The sequence below is a fragment of the Oncorhynchus kisutch genome, linkage group LG8, assembly GCF_002021735.2.
Source record: "Oncorhynchus kisutch isolate 150728-3 linkage group LG8, Okis_V2, whole genome shotgun sequence".
Lineage (NCBI taxonomy): Eukaryota > Metazoa > Chordata > Actinopteri > Salmoniformes > Salmonidae > Oncorhynchus > Oncorhynchus kisutch.
The window spans coordinates 37,348,385-37,375,322 of NC_034181.2; the positions used below are offsets into that span (position 1 = coordinate 37,348,385).

At 41.6% G+C, this 26,938-nt stretch overlaps 1 protein-coding gene across 1 annotated transcript; it reads right to left on the bottom strand.

The window, feature by feature from the left end:
* Positions 1-2,357: 2,357 nt before the first annotated feature.
* Positions 2,358-26,938, bottom strand: LOC109895738 (prostaglandin G/H synthase 1). The gene is made up of 11 exons (XM_020489687.2): positions 26,678-26,938; positions 26,488-26,574; positions 24,659-24,775; positions 24,065-24,205; positions 21,867-22,010; positions 21,540-21,721; positions 10,753-10,836; positions 6,993-7,239; positions 6,158-6,444; positions 3,904-4,051; positions 2,358-3,020 (listed from the first exon to the last, which is right to left on the bottom strand). The coding sequence occupies exons 1-11, from the start codon at positions 26,682-26,684 to the stop codon at positions 2,671-2,673; spliced, it is 1,794 nt and encodes a 597-aa protein (XP_020345276.1). The 5' UTR covers positions 26,685-26,938; the 3' UTR covers positions 2,358-2,670.

Sequence of the window (26,938 nt, forward strand, 5' to 3'; positions counted from 1 at the left end):
GAACTCACAGGGCAGGCAATCTCCCAAACTATTTTTGGGAGCCTGAAACTTGGGGCAACTTTTACGTCATCGCCCCCACCCTTCCCAACCAGCTATGGATCGAGACACTTTCTATGTCTTCCACTAGATGTCCTCATTCAGTACAGCGTTTAATTGTGCAAATCCCGCGAGTTTTGACCCTTTGGTAGGCAAAAGAGTGAGTGTCGCGAGAAAATACATGGTGACGAGAGCGCGCTTTTTGGACATACCTTCCTTTGTTCCAGAATGCCTGAGAAGAAGCATGAATGTCCGATAGATTTGAGAATTGTTTTGTACGTTTAGAACATCCTAAAGCTTGATTCTGCACTTAGTTTGACCATTTTAGTCGACATATAATATGTAATTTTGAAGTTTTGATGCGCAACTGTTCGGGACCAGAAGTAATTTTGGATGCATTTCAGCTGGAACTCATAGCATATGCTACTATAAAGGCACACGAACTGAAACCAAACGTTACATTAGGTAAGTATGACTCCTTCCACTACATTCTGATCGAAGACCATCAAAAGGTAAGGGAATATTTATGTTGTAATTTTGTATTTCTGTTGACTCCAACATAGAGGAGAAATATTGCTTACGTCTGAGCGCCGTCTCAGATTATTACATAGTGAACTATTTCTTTAACGTTAAAAATAAATGTGGCACAGCGGTTGCATTAAGAAGCAGTGTATCTTTCTAACTATATGTAGAACATGTATATTTAGTCAAAGTTTATGATGTCTATTTATGTTATCTGGCGGAGCTATCTATAATTTCTCCAGACATTTGAGTATTTTCTGAACATGAAGTCAATGTAAACTGAGATTTATGGATATAAATGGCATATTATTGAAAAAAACATAAATGTACTGTGTAACATGTCCTATTACTGTCATCTGATGAAGATTTTCAAAAGGTTAGTGAATTATTTATTTTTTTAATCCTGCTTTTATAATTTTATATTTTCTGGGACAAAATGGCTGCCTCTTGTCTTTGTTTCGGTGGTGGTCTAATATAAATATGTGGTGTGTTTTCGCCGTAAAACATGTAAAAAACCTGACATGCTGGGTAGATGAACAAGGTGTTTCTTTCATTTGAGGTATTGGACTTGTTAATGTGTGGAGGTTAAATATTTCAAAGAATATTTTTGCATTGCCTGCGCCACGGTTTCAGCTGAACGGGGGGGGGGGGGGGGGGGGCGGACACTGAGGGACGCCTCGCTTTAACTGTTAATGGGACAATCATTTGTTTTTCAACAGGACAATGAGCCAAAACACACCTCCAGGTTGTGTTAGGGCTATTTGACCAAGGAGTGATGAATGCTGCATCAGATAACCTGGCCTCCACAATCACCAGACCTCAACCCAATTGAGATGTATTTTTGTCATTTAACCTTTATTTAACCAGGGAAAGCCAATTTGGGATGAGTTGGACCGCAGAGTGAAGGGAAAGCAGCCATCAAGTGCTCAGCATGTGGGAACTCCTTCAAGACTGTTGGAGAAGCATTCCAGGTGAAGCTGGTTGAGAGAATGCCAAGAGTGTGCAAAGCTGTCATCAAGGCCATGTCATGTGTCATGTGGACCCCAGGAAGAGTAGCTGCTTCTTTTGCAACAGAATGGGGATCCTAATAAAATACCAATACCAAGGCAAAGGGTGGCTACTTTGAAGAATCTCAAATATAATATACATTTTGAGTTGTAGTAACCAAAATAAGTTTTAAACATGATTCCATATGTGTTATTTCATAGTTTTGAGGTCTTCACTATTATTCTACAATGTAGAAAATAGTAAAAATAATGCAAAATAGTGGGTGAGCCAAACTTTTGGTACTATATACAAATCTTTATTAAAAATAAAAATGTTTGGCCTTATTGCTATTCGCCAATACAAAAACGCATTGAATAACAAATTCCCTACATGGGGAGGACTCTGTTGTTCCAAGAAATAAAGGGAAAGGGGAGTTTGTTCAGAAGTGTTTGTCCTATATCTGAGAGATAAGAAAGATCAGGAAACATTTGTAAAAAATATTTTACAATTATTCAACCTCTTATTTTTGGCACTATACAGTCTCCATATATACACTTCCGTTAATTTTGTCAACTGGTACCGGGGGACCTTCAGACGAGTCCTGAGGCCTGTGGTCGTCCTAAAGCAAAACGTGAGAGTCTCACCTTTGCATAGAGGGGTCATAATAGTTTGTACAGTAGGCCAAACCCTTTAGACACTACAGAGGACTTTGTGAGAAGACTGATCATGGTTTGACCAACACCGCTCTAGCTCTGTCACAGATGCAGTGGATTGATACTCATCCAATACAACAACAAAAAGACATCGGTAGCTTAAATTGACAGATTTTCTGGGAATTATTTTATTATGGGGATTATATTTCCACTGGGGTGCGGACATTGACCTTAGGGGGTTCATTAACTCCGAAACCACACTTCTTTCAACATACTTGTATTCCTCATTTATTCAAGCGGTTCCTTTATTTTGTCAGTCACCTGTACATAGGACATAAGCAACATGGGAATGATTCATAAATGCAGCCTATGCATTGTAAATGTAGTATACAGTATAGGCATCGTAGGTGGCACTACGGTAAGACCATAAAAAAAAAACTAACGTAACCATGGATACAGTAATCACTTTGGCTTACAGTTCAGTGGACTGTTTCCTTGGCGGCTCCTCCTGCCCGGCTGGAGGGACATTGAAGGCTACGTATGGACACCAATTAGTGTTCAGACACACCAGTCTCTCCAGCGAGGCCGAGTTGACTATATCAAAGCCTGTCTGGCCTCCAAATGTGCTGGGCTTCCAGTACTCAGGGGAACAAATGGGGTTACCCAGAAGGCCTTTCAGGGAGAACGGAGCCCCCATCTCCACCATGCTCTCACCAAATATGGCATTGGGGCGTGTCTTCTCCAGCATGATGGCGGGGTAGAACTCCAGCGCATCGATGTCACCATAGAGCTCCTCCAGCTCCCTGGCTATCTCCTCCTCACCTGGAGGACGATATAAAATATCATTATTGTCCCAGAAGGGCAATTCGGTTGCAGCAAACTACACAGATAGGGCACATTTAAAGTAAATGAATACAAATACAATACAGAAGAGAAGAGTAAAAGAGTTCATTAGAAACACATGAACAAGTTAAAGAGGAGACTGGTTTGAGATGAAAGGACAACAAAGACTGCAGTTGGCTTCTTAAGAGGCTGACCCACATCAGGATGATGCTGAATGACAGCTGCTTAGAGAGAACGTTGTTATTTCCCATATTTTCAATTTGCATAAGGGGCAAATACACGGTGACAGAGTGATGCTGAGACTGATTTGTTACTTTAAAATGTATGCCAAGCAAAACTAATCGTTGCAAAGTTAAACAAGCCATACAACTCGATGCACAAGGATGACTTAATTTCCACTGAACATTTTATAAGACGACATTTACTTGCAGAACAGTGCACAATTCGTCATTCTGGTTTGTTTAACTTTGCAAACCATATAACTCAATGCACAAGAAGAGCACTGATGCTAAAGTTTGGTTACAGAATGACTCAGTCATTCGGTTACCAAACTTAGCATCTGCACGGTTCTTCAAGTAAATGGGTTTTTATAAAAAGTCCTCCTTGTGCATCGAGTTCTATGGCTTGCTCAACTTTGCAACGATTAGTTTTGCTTGGCATACATTTTAAAGTAACAAATCAGTCTCAGCATCCCTCTGTCACCGTCTAATTTCCCATGAGCATATATAGAAATATGTGGTCTTAAAAATAAAAAAAGTGATGTGTAACAGACGTTAAGCTGCTTTGCATAGACAGTACCTCTTTCCATAGAAGCCTTTTGTGGTGCCGGCATTTCCAATCTCTAAAATATATGTGGTCTTACCAGTGAAGTCAGAGAAAGATGTGTAGGGCTTCAGGTTGAACCTCTTCCTGTACTCGTTGAAGGGTTGGAGACGCAGAGTCCTGGACTCTTCAATAACCCCCTCGGCCACATTGGTCACCACTGGGTGGATGTTCCGACCTCCTCCTATCTGAGAAACCGGATTAAAATCAGACAGACTCCATTGTAGGCAATGGTGTACACTACACTAAGGGCTCGATTCAATCTGCTTCGTGGAAATTCAGCTTTACATTGTGATTGTAATTTAAAAAAGGCAATACTCCCGCTTTATCAGAGACTGCATTCCGGTAAATGCTCCTTATGTCGGCTCAATCAGAAATTACCTTTACGTTTCTATCGCGGAATCTGTAACGATTCAGCTTTCCAGATTGAATAGAGCCCTACATTTGAAAGGATCAAACAGGCACCCCTTTGTATAAATATAGGATGCATGAGAACAAAATGGAAAAAAAACTCATTCAAATAAATGAATGACCCACCTATGAAGGGCCCGAAATGTGTTACTCCATATGCACCTATTACCATACCACGTTCAAAGGCACTTGAATATTTTGTCTTGCCTATTCACCCTCAAAGGCACACATACACAGATAGCATGTTTCTACTCGCTAATACTGCATAGATAGCTGCTGCTCTGCTGACAAAGATTGATATCAATAAGCCACAGAGAAAAATATTTACAGACGACAGATAGCGTCTTGTTTAAGCCTTCTGTCATGATCTATCACAGCTTCTAATCAACAGAAAACCGCTCTGTAGTTGATTCTGTAGATACAGAACGCAGAGCACTAACAAGTTTGCAGGGCTGGGGTGACAGTTACAACATGTGCTATTTTACTGCACACGATTATGGACTTCACACCTAGTAGTGTCAAATTTACAATCAGGCTCCTCAATCTTGCCTTATTTGCCCTGTCCCAACCTCACCCTCCCTTTCTCCTACCTCCATCTCTCTTACACAACATCTGCCTTGCTCAATATAAGAAGTACCAGAACACACAAATCAGTCCAATGTGTCCATTTGAATTCAAGTCACTCACCAGGTGACGTGGAGAGGATCTGTGTCTGCACCACGTACTCCCACTACTGGTGTCCCCCAGGGCTCGGTTCTAGGCCCTCTTCTCGCTATACACCAAGTCACTCGGCTGCGTCATATCCTCACATGGTCTCGCTTATCATTGCTATGCGGATGACAACTAATTTTCTCCTTTTCCCCCCTTCTGACACTCAGGTGGCGACACGCATCTCCGCGTGCCTGGCAGATACCTCAGCTTCGATGACAGCTTACCAACTCAAGCTCAACCGCAACAAGACGGAGCTACTCTTCCTCCCGGGAAAGGCCTGTCCGCTCCAAGACCTCGCCATTACGGTTGACAACTCCACAGTGTCCCCCTACCAGTGTGTAAACTACCTTGGCATGACCCTTGACAACCCCCTGTTGTTCACTGCAAATATCAAAGCAGTGACTCGCTCCTGCAGGTTCATGCTCTACAACATCCATAGAGTTCTCCCAAGTCACCCTGCTCCTCCACACACTCCACTGGCTCACTACAAGATCATGGTAATTACCTACGGAGCAGTAAGAGGAACTGACTCCCAACATTCAGGCTCTGCTTAATCCCTACACCCCGACCTGAGTTCTCCCTTCTGCCAGGTCTGGGCTCTTGGCCCTCCCACCCCTACGGCAGAGCAGCTCCCGCTCAGCCCAGTCTAAGCACTTCTCTGTCCTGGCACCCCAATGGTGGAACCACTTTCCTTCCCTCTGAAGCTAGGACACCAGAGTCCCTTGCCCATCTTCTGAAAACATCTGAAACCCTACATCTTCAAAGAGAATCTTAAATAATCCCACAGCAACACCACCACCTCACCCCCCAAAAAAAGACTTGTGTGAACTAACACTCGCACTTGACTCCTTTCCCCCTTACTAGCTCTGACTTTGCTGATAGCTACTTTATTGAGGAAAAATGTACTTACTATGACTGTGATATGAGTTTCTCCCACCTAGCTATCTTAAGATATTTTTTTGTAATTTTTGCAGACAAAGATTTTAAATTCAGGAAGTGATTTCAAATAAATAGCTTCTCCTTGTCAGTTTATTGAGAACTCTTAGAAAATAAGTGCCATATTGGCATTGCCACCAACCGACTTATGTATGGTATGACAACATTATGGAGACCAGGGTTTACCATTACAACACTGCATATGAAATCCCGTAGTCACCACACACACACCATACCTGTCCAGCACACTGGCGGGAGAAAGCGTCCACCAGTTTCTCCACCCCGTAGTGTGTGACGATGGAGGTGTTGAAGATGAACTGGGAGTAGGGCACCACGTCTCCGTCTATGTGGAAGCTGTCTGGCATCAGGGGGTGCCAGTGGTACAGCTGTTTGAACTCCACAGAGATGCGGTTCCTGTACTGGAACGTGGACTTGAAGAGCAGGACTGGGTCAAACTTCAGATCCAACAGGTAGCCACTCAGGTGCTGCACGTACTCCTCGATCACTATCCGGATGGTCTCACCTGGAATATAAACTAAATATGGATCTACACCCAAGAAAATACATTTTGGGGAGAATCTACTGGAGAAGTGTGATTCTTATTGCCCCCAACTACTCACACAACCAAGCAGGGACAGCTCTAATCTTTTGGGGGCCCTAAGCGAGATTTGGTTGGGGACCTCCTGAAGGTCAGGGGCCCTGGACACTTGTCCTGCGTGACAGGTCGGTATTCGGCCATGATAACTACAAGTTTAGATAGCTGGGAATAATAACATAACAATCTAAAAATTGTTAGCTGACATGGCTAATTGAGTGACTGTCAATGACTGACAAAACGAATGACTGACAAGAGAAATTGCTGATGCACAAGCAAATGTCGAACTTGCACCTACTATTCTAACTCGCAACAGTAAGTTGAGACCCCGCTAGGGGGCCCTAAGCAACCCAGCACATGAAAACATTTCCTAGAAATGTATATTCTGCCTAAAGCACTTGAGTGTCTAAAATGGGCCATCTCTGGTGGTATGAAAGGCTAGAGAGAGATCCCTGTCCAGTCAAGTATGTACTTACCTATTACGATGAGCCTGGCGGTCTGGAAGAGCTGCTCGTCCCCCCAGGTGGGGTGCTCTGCCTTCAGGATGTCACATACGCGGTTGTGTTCTCTCAGCCACAGGGTGGCGTACATGGTGAGGCCTGGCAACAGCCCAAACACCTCCTGCCCGATGGCCATACGCTGCCCCACGGGAGTCTCTTGAGGGTATCTCATATTCACCGCCGCCTCAGCCACCGTAGGAGGGTACACCTCACCTTTAACCACCTGGAAGAGAAGATAGTATTAGCCCTTAAGAGCGTTACTGATCCATTAGCACAATGTAGTAACTTGTGAGCATAATGGAAAAACTTATGTGGGGTCCCCTTTGGGTTTTTATGGAAAAGCGATGTCAAAAGGTCTTGAGCAGTGGAAAAAAGGGTCATGACCCCAACATTTTGGAAACACTACTGTAAATAATGATTATCTGAACGCCACCCATACAGTGCTTTCAGAAAGAATTCAGAACACTAGACTTTTTCCATATTTTGTTACGTTACAGCCTAAAATGGATGAAATAAATAAAAAGTCCTCAATCTTCACACAATACCCCATAATGACAAAGCGAAAATAGGTTTAGAGAGGTTTGCAAATGTATTAAACATATCTTATTTACAGAAGTATTCAGACCCTTTGCTATGAGACTCCAAATTGAGCTCAAGTGCATCCTGTTTCCAGTGATCATCCTTGAGATGTTTCTGTAACTTGGAGTCCACCTGTGGTAAATTCTACTGATTGGACATGATTTGGAAAGACACACACCTTTCTATATAAGCTCCCACAATTGACAGTGCATGTAGGAGCAAAAACCAAGCCATGAGGTCGTAGGAATTGTCTGTAGAGTTCCGAGACAGGATTGCACCGAGGTAGAGATCTGGGGAAGGGTACCAAAACATTTCTGCAGCATTGAAGGACACCAAGAACACAGGGGCCTCCTCTATTCTTAAATGGAAGAAGTTTGGAACAAACCAAGACTCTGTCCGGGCGGCCAGCTCTAGGAAAACAGGGGAGAAGTGTCTTGGTCAGGGAGGTGACCAAGAACCTGATGGTCACTGACAGAGCTCCTCTATAGTAGAGTTGCCAGGCGGAAGCCACTCCTCAGAAAAAGGCACATGACAGCCCGCTTGAGAGTTTGCCAAAAGGCACCTGAAGACTATCAGACCATGAGAAACAAGTTTCTCTTGTCTGATGAAACCAAGATTGAACTCTTTGGCCTGACTGCCAAGCGTCACATCTGGAGGAAACCTGGCACCATCCCTACAGTGAAGCGAGGTGGTGGTGGCAGCATCATGCTTTAGGGATGTTTTTCAGCAGCAGGGACTGGGAGACTAGTCAGGATTGAAGCAAAGATGAATGGAGCAATGTACAGAGAGATCCTTGATGAAAACCTGCTCCAGAGCACTCAGGACAGCAGACTGGGGCGAAGGTTCACCTTCCAACAGGACAACGACCTCAGGCACACAGCCAAGACAACGCAGGAGTGGCTTCGGGACAAGTCTCTGAATGTCTTTGAGTGGCCCAGCCAGAGCTCGGACTTGAACCCGATCAAACATCACTGGAACGACCTGAAAATAGATTTGCAGCAACGCTTCCCATCCAACCTGACAGAGCTTGAGAGGATCTGCAGAGAAGAATGGGAGAAACTCCCCAAATACAGGTGTGCCAAGCTTGTAGCATCATACCAAAGAAGACTCAAGGCTGTAATTACTGCCAAAGGTGCTTCAACAAAGTACTTAGGTATTCAGACCCTTAATAACTATGTAAATGTGATATTTCCGATTTTATTATAAATACATTTTAAAAAATTACAAAAATTGCTAACAATAGCAAATATAGCACATTTCAAAAAAAAAAAAATTGATTTGTCATTATGGGGTATTGTGTGTAGAGTGATGAGGAAAAAACTATTTAAATACATTTTAGAATAAGGCTGTAAACTGGAAAAAGTCAAGGGTGTCTGAATACTTTAAGGCACTGTAAATAACCAACAGTTGCTCAGTCATCTCATCCTGAGTTTCACATGCATACCACTGCCAAAAGAGACAATCAATGGGGTTCTTACAACACAACCTCTCCTTGACTCTGAACCAACACCTTTGCCAAAACCAGATACCATTCCCTAATGTCCTTCTTTGGAGTCGAATTCAGCTTATTCAACAGATAAAGAAAATGGGCTTCATGGGTGTACTTCTTTATCCTGACACGAGTCAGGATTTCTGGTCACTCAAATTATCCACTAACTGGCACCTGGTCACGGAACAATGACTATGCTGTTACCTGCTACCTGTGCGGTGGTGGGAGAAGTACTCAATTGTCATACTTGTGTAAAAGTAAAGATACTTTTAGACTTCCTTACTTGCAGACTTTCACTTTTACCTTAATAGAAAATGACTAAAGTATCTGGTTTTATATATGCTTAAGTATTAAAAGCAAATGTAATTGCAAACAATATACTGAGTATAAAAATTTAAAGTATAAACCATTTCACAGTCCTTACATTAAGCAAACCAGAGGACACAATTTTCTGGATATTTTAAGTTATGGATAGTCTCCAATGCTCAGACTTAATTTACAAACTAAGCATTTGTGTTTAGTGAGTCCACCAGATCAGCAGCCTGGATGTAACATAGTAAATGTAAATCCGTGACACCAAAATGAGTATAATATGTTATATTTGGTATGGTTACATATGACAGATGGTTACTTAATGCAACGTGAACGTCTAGGAAACCAAAGTTTGCGAGTTCGAATCTCAGACAACTTTAGCATTTTTGCAACTTTCAACTACTTTGCTACTCTGCAATTACTTGTTAGCATGTTAGCTATCCCTTCCACTAACCCTTTAAACTAACTCCTAAACCCCTACACTCTCATTTGTAACATACTGTACATTTAGAAAATTGGTAATATAATACGAATTGCAATTCGTAACCTATCATACGAAATGGGTGATAAACATTAATGATTTGGAAATGTGAAGTTCATATTTCCAAATCTTGGCTTGCTTGTATGACATCATAGCAGTATTTATTATAATCCTCAACTTCAAATTTTTCAAAACACATTGAGTCCTCAATTTACAGAACCTCCCTCCCCCAGAGAACAAAAAAAAAACATGCAAAAGCTGCCCAATTAGCGGGAGGGAAAAAGGCATATTCTTGTCGCACGAGGTGCTCAAGTTCAGAATGGCAGTCAGTCAAAATCCATACAGAGCTGTGAAGCGCAGAGCCAGACCTCTGACGTCATGTAACTGTACAGCCACTGCGTTCCTATGTAGGTGTTTATCCGTGCCCATATCTGCCATTTTAAACCAGTATATAGAAGAGAAAATCCGTTTAGAGATTTTTCTTTAAATGCAATTTATGTTGGTTCCACCTTTTTTTTATATATATTTAACCACATTAGTATGAAAAGGGTTGGAAAGGGTTAAAAGTATAGAGGGTTGAAAGCACATGTACCACAGAGTGGACCTCAGAGTGGACCTCAGAGTGGACCTCAGAGTGGACCTCAGAGTGGACCACAGAGTGGACCACAGAGTGGACCTCAGAGTGGACCTCAGAGTGGACCTCAGAGTGGACCTCAGAGTGGACCTCAGAGTGGACCTCAGAGTGGACCTCAGAGTGGACCTCAGAGTGGACCTCAGAGTGGACCACAGTGGTACCGTGTCTACAGTAACATTCCAGTGGAGACGTGTCCATGCTTTCTCATAGCTGGAGTGGAGTTATGCATTCCTCCGCATACCTGATATTTCATCTTTCCATCTTTAAGAAGCCGGAGGTTCAGTTGACGCACCAGATTATCTCCGTAGACATTGCCGGCATCCACCTGGTTAGAGATTAATGACATGAGATTAACATGAAATATGAGATTAAAAAAAAGATTCACATTCGTGAGAGACATAGACGAATATGACTCCCATGTATCTCATAGAGCGTGCAAGATTTGGTTCCAGCAAAAGAACAGGAATATATGGCGGCTGTTGGAATAGTATGGAGAGAAAAAAAAAGTATGGAAAAAGTACTGTAAAATCGCTCTGGATAAGAGCATCTGCTAAAATGACTAAAAAGGTAAAGGAAAAAGTGCTCTAAGGATTGGAGTTGTCCACCTCTTCCTAACACCTAAATACATCACTTACCGGTCATCCTCCCCTAAACATAATAGAATAAATACAATCATTCTATCAAATTGAATAATATAACATACAGTGCATTCGGAAAGTATTCAGACGCCTTGACTTTTTCTACATTGTGTTAAGTTACAGCCTTATTCTAAAATGGATTTAAAAATATATACATTCTTTCTGGATTTCTTTTTCTAATTTTGTCTGTCATAGTTGAAGTGTACCTATGATGAAAATTAAAGGCCTCTCATCTTTTTAAGTGGGAGAACTTGCACAATTGGTGGCTGACTAAATACTTTTTTGCCCCAGTAAGTATTCAGACCCTTCACTCAGTACTTTGTTGAAGCCCCTTTGGCAGCAATTACAGCCTCAAGTCTTCTTGGGTATGACGCTACAAGCTTGGCACACTTGTATTTGGGGAATTTCTCCCATTCTTCTCTGCAGATCCTCTCAAACTCTGTCCGGATGGATGGCGAGCGTCGCTGCACAGCTATTTAAGTCCGAGCTCTGGCTGACCCACTCACGGACATTCAGAGAATTGTCCTGAAGTCACCCCTGTGTTGTCTTGACTGTCTGCTTAGGGTCATTGTCCTGTTGGAAGGTGAACAGTCACCCCAGTTTGAGGTCCTGAGTGCTCTGGAGCAGGTTATCATCAAGGATCTCTCTGCACTTTGCTCCGTTCATCTTTCGCTCAATCATGACTAGTCTCTCAGTCCCTGCTGCCGAAAAACATCCCGACAGCATGATGCTGCCACCCGCTTCACCGTAGGGATGGTGCCAGGTTTCCTCCAGTTGTGACGCTTGGCACTAATCTTGTTTCTCATGGTCTAAGTCCTTTAGGTGCCTTTTGGCAATCTCCAAGCAGGCTGTCATGTGCCTTTTACTGAGGAGTGGCTTCCGTCTGGCCACTCTACCATAAATGCCTGATTGGTGGAGTGCTGCAGAGATGGTTGTCCTGGAAGGTTCTCTCATCTCCACAGAAGAACTCTGGAGCCCTGTCAGAGTGACCATCGGGTTCTTGGTCACCTCCCTGACCAAGGCCCTTCTCCCCCGATTGCTCAGTTTCGCCAGCTCTAGGAAGCGTCTTGGTGGTTCCAAACTTCTTCCATTTAAGAATGAAGGCCACTGGGACCTTCAATACTGCAAAACATATGTGGTAGCCTTCCCCAGATCTGTGCCTTGACACAATCCTGTCTCGGGGGCTCTACGGACAAACCTTCGACCTCATGGCTTGGTTTTTGCACTGACATGTACTGTCAACTGTGTGGAATTTATATAGACAGGTGTGTGCCTTTCCAAGTCCAATCAATTGAATTTACCACAGTTGTAGAAACATCTCAAGGATGATCAATGGAAACAGGATGCACCTGAGCTCAATTTCAAGTCTCATAGCAAAGGTTCTGAATACTTATGTGAATAAGGTGTTGGAATCGGCTAAATTTTGAACATTGAGATATTAAATAAATGATCGAGACGAAGCCTTGAATAGAAAGAATCTGTAGCAACTCAGAAGGCTTTGGAATGTGTTTGATGGAGGAGATGAGAGCGATGTGTTGATATAGGGAAGACAGAAGGATATCTGTGGATTAGGTGAAGGAGGGGTTGAGGTCAGGAGGTGAGGGGTGAGGTCAGTTCCCCTTAAGGGAGTAATCAGGGTTTGTCATCCTGTTACCCTCTTTATTAGCTTCCTGTGGAGCCATAAACTGTAAGGAGGACAAGTGTCTTAAGTAGGATGTATATAACTGATGGAAAGAAATGTTTTGCTGTCCGATTACAGCTGTACAGAACCTTTGGGAATGATTAAACTTGGTTTACTCTGAAAAATAAGAATGTAACAGACAGCGCTGCGAGCAGGGTTCACCACGACTTAAATCAAATCAATCAAATCAAATGTATTTATATAGCCCTTCGTACATCAGCTGATATCTCAAAGTGCTGTACAGAAACCCAGCCTAAAACCCCAAACAGCAAGCAATGCAGGTGTAGAAGCACGGTGGCTAGGAAAAACTCCCTAGAAAGGCCAAAACCTAGGAAGAAACCTAGAGAGGAACCAGGCTATGTGGAGTCAAGCCATGGAGTCCAGATTAGAGGAGCAGAGCTGGCAACAAACAAAAAGGTAGGCCAAGTTCCTATATCTGTTTCCAATAATTTTGACATCTTGGGGAGATGAGAATCGTTGGCTGAACTAATTATGGGATACAGACCTGGAGAGCCTAAGTTTAATTCTATAGGCCCATTGTGTGACGACCGGTCATAGCTTTGTGGTATATGCTAGTACCATATAAGTTCAAGAGTAAGTCCCGAGCAGAATAGATCTGTGAGGGTAAGTCTCATGAGTCCCGAGCAGGATAGTTCCTGTGGAGGGTAGAATCTCATAGATAAAGTCCCGAGCATAAGCCTGTGGAGGGTAAACTCTAATAGAGAGAGGGGAAGTCCTGAACAGGGTAATCCTGTGGAAGGTAAAACCGTGTAACGGTATATAGGCCCGTAAGAAGGGCAAAAGGCCGAGTGGCAGTGGCTGTGAGCGTGCAGGGTGTGAGTGAGTGTGTGAAAAAGGTTGGTTTATGCCCTATGGGGAGAGGGCGCGATGAGAGATGTGGGTTATCAATAATAGTGATATTTGAGGAAGTACTGGAATAGGACATAAGATCCTGTCCGTATTCTCCAGTAATACATTCGCAGACGCTATGGTATTGGTACTAATAGAAGGTATTAAGTGCCGTGACAAATTAATTATTATCTGGGGAAAGTGTGTAGTGCTATCTTAGAAAATAGAAGGTGTGTATTGTAGATGGGAGTGAAGAATGCTAAAATACCCTGAACACCGTCGGGAGTGTTTAGGAATAATAACTATTGATATGGTGACAAACGGACCCGTTTCTCCCTGTAATATAGAGATAGCAGAATTTAATAAAGCCATGGAGGCGCTAAAAGAAGAATACGAGCATTCTGCCAATTCGCCTGGAATATGGGAAAAATTTAGCAAATTAGATCCAAATTGGACAACATTTTTCGTGCTGACGGAGAATTCAAATCAAATAAAGAATTCAGGGAGGCAATTATGACTTGGCACAAGGACATAAAACCAGAATCAAAAGCGCAAGATACCAGCGTTTTGATGTCAGCATTCTAGCAACCGAAAATGCATAAGGATAAACCCATAGAGTGTAACACCAGTACTTTACTACAGAAGGCCTGGGAGTGTGTTGAAAAAAAATTGCGCTTTTGCTTTGATGACGGGGTTGAACGCTGTGATCAAAACGGTAATTACGGGGGTAGATTTGATTTGAGACGATGTTTTGAGAGTGGAATATGACTCTGCTCACCTCGCAGACGTGCAAGGGGTTAATAAGGCCATAGAGAAAATCACTAAGTATGGTTTCAATGGCCAGGATAAAACTAAGAACCGTAGCGAGAAAAAAAAAAACGTAAGGAGATAGTCCCACATCTAAAACAGGGAGCTTTCGGGTATTGGAAGAATGAGTGTAAGGTGATACTGGAACCTAGTGCATTAGCAGGAAATGCAGCTATACAAGAGTTTGCATCTTTTTCAAAAGAGCAACAACTACTCGTTTTGAAGTTAGCAAGAATGTAAATTTCACATAGCGGTGTATAATTCCGTTCGATCAATAGTGGTTCATAGATATGACGTTTTTTTATGTGAAAGGAGATGTAGGAGGTCTCGTCTCATAGAACTTTCTAATAGATACAGGCGCTCAAATAGCACTAATTCAATACGATGAAAAATGTGCTAAATTTGCGACATGGAAAAGTATCACGTTCAGCGGGGTAACATCAAATCAAATTTTATTTGTCACATACACATGGTTAGCAGATGTTAATGCGAGTGTAGCGAAATGCTTGTGCTTCTAGTTCCGACAATGCAGTAATAACCAACAAGTAATCTAACTAACATGGGCACAATCTAAGGCGATACAACAATACCCATGTCATTACATGGCTACGGGTATAGAACCGATTTTGGGGTTGGATAAGGTTTGCGAGATGCCGGGGGAATGGATTCTGAAGGGTAACAAATTAAAATTGGCAGTAAGAACGGAGAAAGTCAAGCAATTGTTGTTTCAGGACCATCCATTATGGGCAAAAGACACATTAGCTTGTGGTCTAATCAAAGATTGCAAGACCCTATTAAACCAGAGGCTGAGAAATCAGTGGCGGAGGACTTTCCAATATTACTTGAACATGGCATAGTGATTCGCGGACCAGCTAGATGCAAGAGCCCTTTATACCCGGTAGAAAAATGGACTAAAATGGCGTATTACTGTGGATTTTCGTGGCATAAACAAACATGCAGTGAAAATCACACCAGTGGTAGCAGATTTGGAGACCTATTGGCATATCCATCAGACTCAGAATGGCACAGTGTGCTAGACATGAAATACAGATTTTGGTCTGTGCCGGTGGCTGAGGAGTCACGACACTGGTTCGGGTTCTGTAGCAAGGGGGAGCAATTTACGTGGGCTAGAGTACCAACGGGATTTACAAATAGTCCCACTTGGTATCATTCTGCATTGAAACAATCGTTAAAGGGGTGTACATTTGAATATTCTAGGCGAAATGCCAACGGAATGGATTCTAAAGGTAACACATTTAAATGATATGACCGAACACTCATTGCAAATGCAAAAGGCCTTAGGATTTGTCTAAATCATTAGACATTTTGTGGTTTTATTTTTAAATACATTTAATGTCGTCTTATTCTGAAATGGGATTCTAGAATGGACGAAAGGGTGGAGGGGTCACGAGGAATTAGCATTGGGGTACCAAACCTAAAATTAACTTTATTTTTATATGGTATGATGGTTATGGAGAATCATGGGGAAAAGGAGACCAGTGAATCGTTAGACTCGGTGGAGAGATACTATTGCCGTGTTGTGGGATTTATTGGAAGGAGTCTTTTCAATTCAGTTAAAATGGGTATGAAGGAGAATAAAATGTATAATAAAAGGAGGTATTTAAATGGTTTCCGGAGGACAGGGAAAGAAAGGGAGAGGACACATTTTAATGGTGTCGAAAGACTTGAATAATAAACATCCCTAATGAAGAATGATCAACTTCATTAGGAATTAAATAGAAGGGGGGGTTTCAGCATAAAATTCATGAGAAACACCGTTCTCTGTCCAAATTGTACCATTACTTTAGGAGATTATTATTATTTCTGTAGGGAGTTAAAGAGTTGTAATTCTAAATAGTTTATTTTTGATTTAACATGTTTTTTTAAATCACGTTTTTGAAAGGGGTAAATGACCAGTTCCATGAGGTCCTGGTCTTCAGGGTACTTATACAGTGGTACTGTGTTCAGGCTGCATATAGAAAGGGAAATATGTTAATAAGGGATGACAGTAACTTCCAATGGAGGGTGAAATATGTATTGCCATCTTCATGATCTGGTAACCATCCTAGAGGTCGCCAATAGAATAAAGGGAGCAGGGACTCATTTAGAAAATGTTTATTTTTTGCAGTAACATTGTTATGCTTTTTGACATTTGCCTTTGAGATGGTATAAAGGAAAGGTTAATGTCATAATTCGTCATATATTCAATGTGTCTAATTTACTGAAACAGAAATGTAATGAACTTAACTGTTATGATCTGTGTTTTTATTTTTATTTTTAGGTTTTCATGGAAGGTGATGTCAGATCGTGTTTCAATGCATTGTAGAAATAATTTGACCATAGATTATTTGACCATACGCCCTGCTAACTATTTAAACTGAAAATGCATTAAGATCCTGATCATTCTTTACCAGGCCACTCATGACAGGAAAACAGGGGGGTGGGGGCTGTAATGAGGAGAATTATGACAGGCAAAAAAAGGTGCTTTATAAATGTGTTCTAACAGGGATGATGTGTGGGGAGTTGATCAACTGGAATTTGAGCCTTAGTCTCAAAGTAAGCACTGAGGTCAGTCATTCTAAATTCAGGTAGGATAAGTTCCATAATGTTTTCATTGTGATTGGAATACTGAGAGAGAGAGAATGGCTAAAGCACGATGAGGGGCGCTGTTAACATTTTTGTGGCCGAAAGGGTTTGAAGAAACTTCTCTAAGTGTCATCGTGAGGGGAGGTCATTTGTGTGGGAGACTCACTGGATGACAACTTGGGACAACCATGAAAGTTGGTTTTTGTTTTACCCTCTATTCAGAGTTGATATGTTACGTCGCATCAATGAGTGGTGCAAAGTCATTAAAACGTGTACTTTGTTTCTCTTTTCTTTTCAAGTTAATATGTTTTTAGGTTTTGTGGAACATGAGGGTGTTTCATTGTTCCAGAGGAGGGAAGGATGTATATTGACTAAATTGATTTGAGAATGTGTTGGTAGGTTTGTAAATGTAGAAAATGCATTTGGAGTATAGTGTGTTGTGGGTTAGACGCAATGATAGAGGAGTATCATTCCCAGAGACGGAATATTGTTACAGGAGATAGCTGCTCTCCTTCTATGAGCTAACTGTACACAATATGGGGATTTAATTGAACGTTACACATACCCAGATCATGGTGAAAGTAGAAGAGACAGAGTTGTTATATCAGACACCATTTTCAACTTTCAGTAATGAGTTTGTCACAGAAGGCATAACACTTGAAAGAATAGCAACAGATCCCTGTATACAGGAGGCCACATCGCCAGAAAGACTAGCTACAGATCCCTGTATACAGGAGGCCACATCGCCAGAAGGACTAGCTACAGATCCCTGTATACAGGAGGCCACATCGCCAGAAGGGAAGTTTGCTGTGATAATAGCGTCACATCTCCTGCAGCGTGTGATTAAGAAACGTGACTCAAGAGTTTTGTACGGTTGGAAACTCTTCCAATGCCACTAATCTCGCCCCCATTTCTGACAGCTAATAAACACTAGACATCCCTCCCAGTAGATTGGGACCGAACCACAGTAAATGGTACATGTCAGAAGGTGGCTGCTTAACAACCGTTGGGGCCCAAAGTTTACACTCTAACAAAGGTGTTTACAAACGGGTGGAGGGGGGGGGGGGGTAGATCGGCCTTGGGATGAGAGATGTGTACCTAACTTGAGCACAGGGATGTATTATCCGCAGGTACAGTGCCTTGCGAAAGTATTCGGCCTCCTTGACCTTTGCAACCTTTTGCCACATTTCAGGCTTCAAACATAAAGATATAAAACTGTATTTTTTTGTGAAGAATCAACAACAAGTGGGACACAATCATGAAGTGGAACGACATTTATTGGATATTTCAAACCTTTTTAACAAATCAAAAACTGAAAAATTGGGCGTGCAAAATTATTCAGCCCCCTTAAGTTAATACTTTGTAACGCCACCTTTTGCTGCGATTACAGCTGTAAGTTGCTTGGGGTATGTCTCTATCAGTTTTGCACATCGAGAGACTGACATTTTTTCCCATTCCTCCTTGCAAAACAGCTCGAGCTCAGTGAGGTTGGATGGAGAGCATTTGTGAACAGCAGTTTTCAGTTCTTTCCACAGATTCTCGATTGGATTCAGGTCTGGACTTTGACTTGGCCATTCTAACACCTGGATATGTTTATTTTTGAACCATTCCATTGTAGATTTAGCTTTATGTTTTGGATCATTGTCTTGTTGGAAGACAAATCTCCGTCCCAGTCTCAGGTCTTTTGCAGACTCCATCAGGTTTTCTTCCAGAATGGTCCTGTATTTGGCTCCATCCATCTTCCCATCAATTTTAACCATCTTCCCTGTCCCTGCTGAAGAAAAGCAGGCCCAAACCATGATGCTGCCACCACCATGTTTGACAGTGGGGATGGTGTGTTCAGGGTGATGAGCTGTGTTGCTTTTACGCCAAACATAACGTTTTGCATTGTTGCCAAAAAGTTCAATTTTGGTTTCATCTGATCAGAGCACCTTCTTCCACATGTTTGGTGTGTCTCCCAGATACTCCTTCCATTTCAATATTATCGCTTGCACAGTGCTCCTTGGGATGTTTAAAGCTTGGGAAATATTTTTGTATCCAAATCCGGCTTTAAACTTCTTCACAACAGTATCTCGGACCTGCCTGGTGTGTTCCTTGTTCTTCATGATGCTCTCTGCGCTTTTAACGGACCTCTGAGACTATCACAGTGCAGGTGCATTTATACGGAGACTTGATTACACACAGGTGGATTGTATTTATCATCATTAGTCATTTAGGTCAACATTGGATCATTCAGAGATCCTCACTGAACTTCTGGAGAGAGTTTGCTGCACTGAAAGTAAAGGGGCTGAATAATTTTGCACGCCCAATATTTCAGTTTTTGATTTGTTAAAAAAGTTTGAAATATCCAATAAATGTCGTTCCACTTCATGATTGTGTCCCACTTATTGTTGATTCTTCACCAAAAAATACAGTTTTATATCTTTATGTTTGAAGCCTGAAATGTGGCAAAAGGTTGCAAAGGTCAAGGAGGCCGAATACTTTCGCAAGGCACCGTACCAACTGTAGCAGAATACAGGAGGTCAGTGGAGATCTTGGTGACTAGAGACCAAGGGATATAATGAGAAACAGGTAGGGGGTATCTGAAAGTTCAGTCCTAGACTTATCAGTAAAACATGAAGACAGGAGAGCAGGAGACAAATTACGGGCAATAGCTAGTCTCACAGCAGTCCCTGTAGGGACAGTAACAGAAAAAGCAGTAGCAGAAGCGTAGAATGCTATATTGATAGCATGGAATGGGACAACTGCGCAAATGAGGGGTATTGTGAGACTATAGTCACGGGCCATGTTGGAAGTAGCTATGGTTACATTTGTAGCATTGTTGGGATATCAGTTTATGACGACTCATGTCACATGGATTGGTTACTGGTAACTGGGGGACCGATGGGAGGACAGGGGATGATGTTATTCAAATATCACAAATTATGTTGTCAGGAAATAACCCATGTGTTGCAGTGTGCATATCCTCAGGTGGAACCAAGATATAACCAAGGGCACGGGCTGAATTCTGGAGATTGAGTGTACATCAAGAGACACCAGGGGGGTGTTGGAACAGCATTGACTTGAGAGACACACTACTTTGAACAGTACCTGCAGTGGTTAAGATCGTCATGTCTCTCCTTGGTGGGGGGGGGGGGGTCCAACAGCATAATGGGTGAGTGAAGACACTTTGACACAGGAAGCGGAGCGAGAGAGAGACTAGATTCCACTGTAAGATATACAGATGGGTTGGGTCTGGGAACTACTATAAACATCATAGTTGGTTTGGGGTTTAGCTGCTTTATGGGTTAATGCATCATATGATAGAGGATAGAAGGGTAATTGTACTGTGAACAAAATGTTGAAGGCATTGATGTGAAAGCAGATACAGTGCCGAGTTCCCTCAAATCCAAATCAAATGAAATTTTATTTGTCACATACACATGGTTAGCAGATGTTAATGCGAGTGTAGCGAAATGCTTGTGCTTCTAGTTCCGACAATGCAGTAATAACCAACGAGTAATCTAGCTAACAATTCCAAAACTACTACTTTATACACACAAGTGTAAAGGGATAAAGAATATGTACATAAAGATATATGAATAAGTGATGGTACAGAGCGGCATGGGCAAGATGCAGTAGATGGTATCGAGTACAGTATATACATATGAGATGAGTATGTAAACAAAGTGGCATAGTTTAAAGTGGCTAGTGATACATGTATTACATAAAGATGCAGTAGATGATAGAGTACAGTATATACGTATACATATGAGATAAATAATGTAGGGTATGTAAACATTATATTAAGTAGCATTGTTTAAAGTGGCTTGTGATATATTTGACATCAATTCCCATCAATTCCCATTATTAAAGTGGCTGGAGTTGAGTCAGTGTGTTGGCAGCAGCCACTCAATGTTAGTGGTGGCTGTTTAACAGTCTGATGGCCTTGAGATAGAGGATGTAACGTGGATTAGGGATATGCACTTGCGCATCAGGTGTTTGTGCCAATCAGGTGAAATGGAGAAGATGGGGAACAAAGTGAAAATGACATGGGAACACTTCTCGGAACCTGGGGCCTAAAGGGGAAGACTGGGTGAAAGCATGAGGAAGCTTTTTAGAGCTTTCATTTTTGTGGAACCCAGCAGGAAATTATCTTGGTGGGATAGAGTCAGGTGAAGAGACAGTGGGAATTGTCATGGTTTCAGACTTTGGTTTTATGCATTTTTAAATATGTATATCACATTTGTTAATACTGTTATGTTTTATGTTTTTTTGTTTCAGTTTTTGTTTTTTATAAATTTGCTAATTTTTCTAAAAACCTATTTTGGCTTCGTCATTATGGGGTATTGTGTGTAGATTAATCATTGATTTAATCAATTTTAGAATAAGGCAGGAACAAAATGTGGAAAAGGTCAAGGGGTCTGAATACTTTCCAAATGCACTGTATAACATAGTGTACAGTACAGGGAGTGCCAAGTAACTCACCCCATGCCCCAGAGCCCTGGTAAAGCCCAAGCCCATACTGTTTCGGGTCTTGAAGAACTGATGGGTGAAGTGCTGAGCGAAGAAAGCAAACATTAGGTTGGTTCCCCTTGGATCCCGCCTGAATTGCCTCCTCAGAAGAAACTTCTCCACCACCAGCTTTGGGTCTGGGAGGACAGACTTTCCTGGAGAAAAGAGAGGAACGAAAGTATGTTAGCTATGCATGTTGCAGTTGGGAAGATTTATTTCACTGGGTAATCTCCAGTAAAGTCTTTGTGGGATGCCTTCATCCTATTTTCTAATAGGAACTTTGGATGCCCTCCATCTCACCTTTGGTACCCATAGGGGTGGGGCAGTCTTCTGGCACAGGGGGTAGGATACGGGTGTAATAGGAAACATTGGAGTAGGACTCCCAGCTGAGGTATCCATACTTGGAGTTGAAGGTAGGAGGACTCGGAATAAGGTTGGATCTGACTTTGGGAGGGAGAAAACATAATTGTTTGACACATTGATCATTAGAGCCCTAAAGTTTAGGACGCACATAGGACGTGGCTGCCATGAAAGTGAACTGTGTTTACGAGTGATCAGGGGTGTACTCATTCGGCCGATTCTGTTAAAAAACGGAAGCAAGCGGAATAAACATACCTGAATTTGTCCAATAGAAACTATTGTTTGCAACTGTTGAACTAATGATTACGCCCTGTATCAACTAGATGCAGGCAAGAGTGTGCAAGGTGGTGTTAAATGTCACTGTCTGTCCATATGTCACTGCCTGTCACAAATTTGTCTGTGGACCTGTGTGCACCTACATTGCAAACTTTCATTCATAGGCTAGATTGATGATGAGTACATGGAAAATGTGAGTATCATGTAGTAGCCTAAACCTATCGCTGTTACATTGAACTGGGTTGTTGGAATAAGAATGAGTCATCTTAGAAATAAGGCCAAACAAGGAAAATTCAAACATGTCGCCATTCCCCACAATGAAAAGGCTATTTTAGGCTTAGGGGTTAGGTTTAGGGTTAGAATTAGGGGTTGGGATTAAGGTCAGGGGTAAGGGTTAGATTTAGGGGTTGGGGAAAATAGGATTTTGAAAAGGAAAAGCAATTGTTTGGTCCCCACAAGGATAGCAAAACAAGTGTGTGTGTGTGTCACATTTTAGATGAAGAGATGTCACTTCTCTCATACTCGTAACGTCAGAAAATAACGGTAACCGCAGAACCCAGATAATCCGTTTTTAAAACTGCAACTTCCAGCAGAGTTAAGACATTCTCAACTTTGAAGAAACTTCCAATTTCAGTGAGTTGAAGAAACTTTCAATTGAAATGAAGAAACATTATTAACGTTCAGTTTAAGACCATGACTCAATCCAAAGCACATTATAAAGCAGTACAGTAGACGCCTCCTTTAAGGACAATTTCTTCGCCGTTCACGGAGATTGCACTCACGGTAAAAGCTACGGATGTCGGCTCAAGCAGAAATGACCTTTAAAAAGGGCAATGCCGTCTAGTGCCACGCACTATAACACACCATGGGTTGAATCCCAAATAAAACGAAGAAACGTTCAGTTAAACAAACAAGCAGACTGAAAAATATGATTTAATTCATTTGAAGTGTAGCTTGATTTGGAAAGCCTCAAGCAAATATTTGAGGGATGAAAGAATCAATGTGATGTAACTGAAAAGCAATTCACATTATAGTACATAATATCAAAAAACTATACTTTAACTTTGTCTTTCACATGCAAAGCAAAATAAACCTGTGGGCTCGATCATTATTATTTGACACACAAGTCAGGTTTTGCATTTTAGCCAGGGGTTGGAACCAAAATTATTTTCCAAAATGTTTTTAATTTTGTTCCAGTGTTCCGACCAGCAAAATAAAGTTCTGAACCGGTTCGAACAAAACAATAAAAAATGTATTTTTTTAAAGATATATATATATATAAAAATTAAATTACTTCAATCAGTCTGGATAGAGCAGCTTGCTATGGTGGCGACAAGCTATAATAGTTCTGTCGGGCGCGAGATGCGACTGAAATTAAAACTGTCTGCAGTTCTAGCGAGTTAGATGGAAGAACTCAGAGAATGGTGATGACACCATGGGTCAATGTGTGTTATCCAAACATTTACATGGGGAGAACATAACAGAGAAACCATGAACCAAATGGACACAAGTTGTAAGCAAACTATCCAATGAGTGCATTGGTAGGGAAGGGAAACTCTTCTCTTAAAGTAACACCATAAGAGTAGATATGAATATGTACAGTGCGGGTCTGAGTAGTGATAATGGGATAAGGATTCAATTCTAGAAGCACTTTGGAGAGCATTTATGCATTTTCAACTGTTACAACAGCACAATGGATCCATGCATACATTTCTATCATCATAGCATGTTTCACCTGGATGTAAAGCACTGTACACTTTATGGTACTAAGTTAGCCTTTCCACCACTTATACACAGCGCCCACTATAGCAACCATTTTGTGCCAGAATGCTCATGGCTGCATTGAATGTCAGGCGACTAACCTGTGAGCACCACCCTCATGAGCCAGTCCCGCATGAAGGTCCTGTTGATGAGGTTCCACAGCCAGTGGAAGTGTGTGAGGATGTAGTGGACCACGTCAGGGCTCGGCTTCAGCTGCTGGTGGACTCTCGTCCAGAACTCAGCTAAAACACAGAGAGAGAAGACAAACAGCACACTGTAATAAAAAAATTACAAAATCTAGTCATTTCAACTAATCATTATTAAGTAACTGGTTCCACAGCCTTTTTATTTTAGTTTACTCAACTTTTCAGTCAAAGTGTTACCTGAACTTAAAATGTATAGTTGGCCCAAACTTAGCTCCAACTTGAGAAAACTTAGGCAAAAATGCAGTCAACTTAAAATGTGTTTGCTCAACTTGTCTCATATATGTTCATTCAACTAGAAATTATTATTTGGGCAGCTTCACAAAAAAAAAAAAAAAGTTGCAGAACTAAACACACGGTGCTTTTTCTTTTCATCTTGTTACAAATCCTTCTGCACATGAGGAAAGGATAACAATGTTCTGATAAACTAGAGAGGAAAATTGAAACTATAACTTGAATCAGAAGAATGTAGAAGCAAAACACTTAACTTACGGATAGTGCAATTCTGCCCATAGAAGCCGGTGCGAGTGCAGTCACATTCATAGCGGTCAACGCCAAACCTGACACACACACCCCAGTTCTGACAGGGGTAATAGCAACAGGGATTCACTGCAAATTATAAAACATACACATGTCAATTAAAGTATAGTTTAGGTACTGAACTTTTCCTGACCATGTGACCTTACCAGGAATAGCAGAGTTTTTCCTAGTAGCGTACATACTTTTTCCTGATCAGCACAGTGCCTCATTGTCATAAATTTGCCAGCTACAGTAAAGACTGCCAAGACATAATAGAGGGTGTCCATTTGTCCAATGTCTCTCTAGCTTGGGTGCCAGCCTGAAAACTGTGCTTATAGCATCAGTGGAACAATAATCTCAGGCTGGAACTTGATGTGTTGCCCCTACTCCCTTTCGTTTGATGAGGTAGGGAAGACATTTATTACAGTAACTACGTGACATTATCTGAAGAGGATACTCACCGGAACCACAGCTTAATTACCTCGGAGCATGGTCTCTTTATTCGGGTACAAATCATAACTTGAGATGTGTGCACAACCTAACCTACTATTGTAACACACATCTCCCACTGGCAGCAATGCAAAATTGCATTTACAGTAGGTTAAATAATATCAAATTAAGATTCAGCCTAGAATAAACTAGCAAACTAGGAAAGAAGAGGGTTAGGACTACTGGGAGTCTGACTGGGGTCAGAGGGCTGTGGTAACAGAAATGTCTGCTGCCATGAGACAAGCAAGATGCCAACTCTCACATCCTTGGCCCTGCCATCTCTATCATGTTATGGCTTCCTGTCCTTCCCTCACAGACAGACACACATCCATTGAGATGATCATAAATAGCATTTATCATTTTCAAAATGAAGAGTGGATGTATGAATGGCAGTAGTTCAGCAAACCCTTCCTAATTGAGCAGGATTCTTCAGTCATGTCATTTAGATAACTGGAGTATTTCAGTCTCTTTCTGCCAAGAGGAAACTCTGTCTTCATGATAGGAGACAAAACCCTATACTGTGCTAGTAGTCAACACATTCAACTGACAGCACAGATATTGGGGTGAATATTTATAATATACATTTGTATTAACACCATGGTGCCCCCCCCCCCACAAAAAAACTTTTAAATTACCAAATAATGGAAGTTAAAGATATGTACAATTAGGGCTGTCAATTTATTTGTACAAATAAATTGCATGATCCTTCCATGCAAATCTTCTTGCTTATTTCAAACTAGCTTCCTCCACTTGCAAATATGTTTACTTGTGTCATCTGTGTTGCCATACAAACAAATATGTTTGGATGCCTGTTCATTGGAGCTTCATATTGTAATGAAACAGCAGGGAACCCTCAACCTTGAGCCCGAGGTCCGGCACGCTATCGACTGTGCCGCAAAAGCATGCTCGTGCGGCAGGGTCGATTTCCGTGCTCATAAAGTCAGGGTCGTTACACTATTAAATGTTGTAAACTTTGGAAAATGTAAAAGACACAATGTGCTCTTTCGAGATGTTTTGGATACTATTTTCAGCAGTTTTAAATAACTGTATACATCTCATATAATCCAGTTGATAGAATTTCAACATATTGATACTAGATAATAATGACACTATAGTTCAGGGATGGGCAACGTTGATGGGGTTGGGGACACAAAAAAATCTGAACTCATGATGAGCCTCAGTGGCTAGAAGGTCTGTGTACCCATATCCATAAAGGATTCCCGAGCCTTTAGTCAGAGTCAGCCATTCCACCTGTTGCCCATCGCTGCAAGTTGCCCGCACCTGCTATAGGTTTTAAAATATTAAACACCTACCAACAGTACTGGCGTCTTCCACCTCCTCCGCGCGACATGTTGGTAACCTTTGCAGCAGGATACATGCCCAGACGCACACGACGCACTCTTAAAACACAATTATTAACGTGAATGAATGACCAAACCTAAAATGATGTGAAGGTTTGGTGCCATTGGTAAAAACAAACAAAAAAAATTGTCAAAAACTCACCTCTCATTGTAAGATTTACTGCATAAGCACCTTCAGCGGGAGCGTATTCCCAATACAGCAATTCAAAAATAATATATGCTGCACTGATGAAGATATACTCATAACCAATACGATGTATTTCCTTCCTGGAAGCTGTTTAGATACAATCTAAAAACAAGTCCACACAGAATTGCATACGTGAAAGTTCATTTCGGTAGGGGCGAAAAAAATGGTTAGCAACCTCCCCATCTCCTGGTTCACTTCTATACAACACATGGGACT

Bases quoted from the DNA above. Each gene is read 5' to 3' on its own strand.
- LOC109895738 (XM_020489687.2), bottom strand. The intron at 22,011-24,064 runs GTTAGTCGCCTG...TCCCTCCCAAAG, and splicing joins CATGAGGGTGGTGCTCACAG to TCAGATCCAACCTTATTCCG. The intron at 10,837-21,539 runs GTGAGTTACTTG...ATCTCTAACCAG, and splicing joins CCAGGGCTCTGGGGCATGGG to GTGGATGCCGGCAATGTCTA.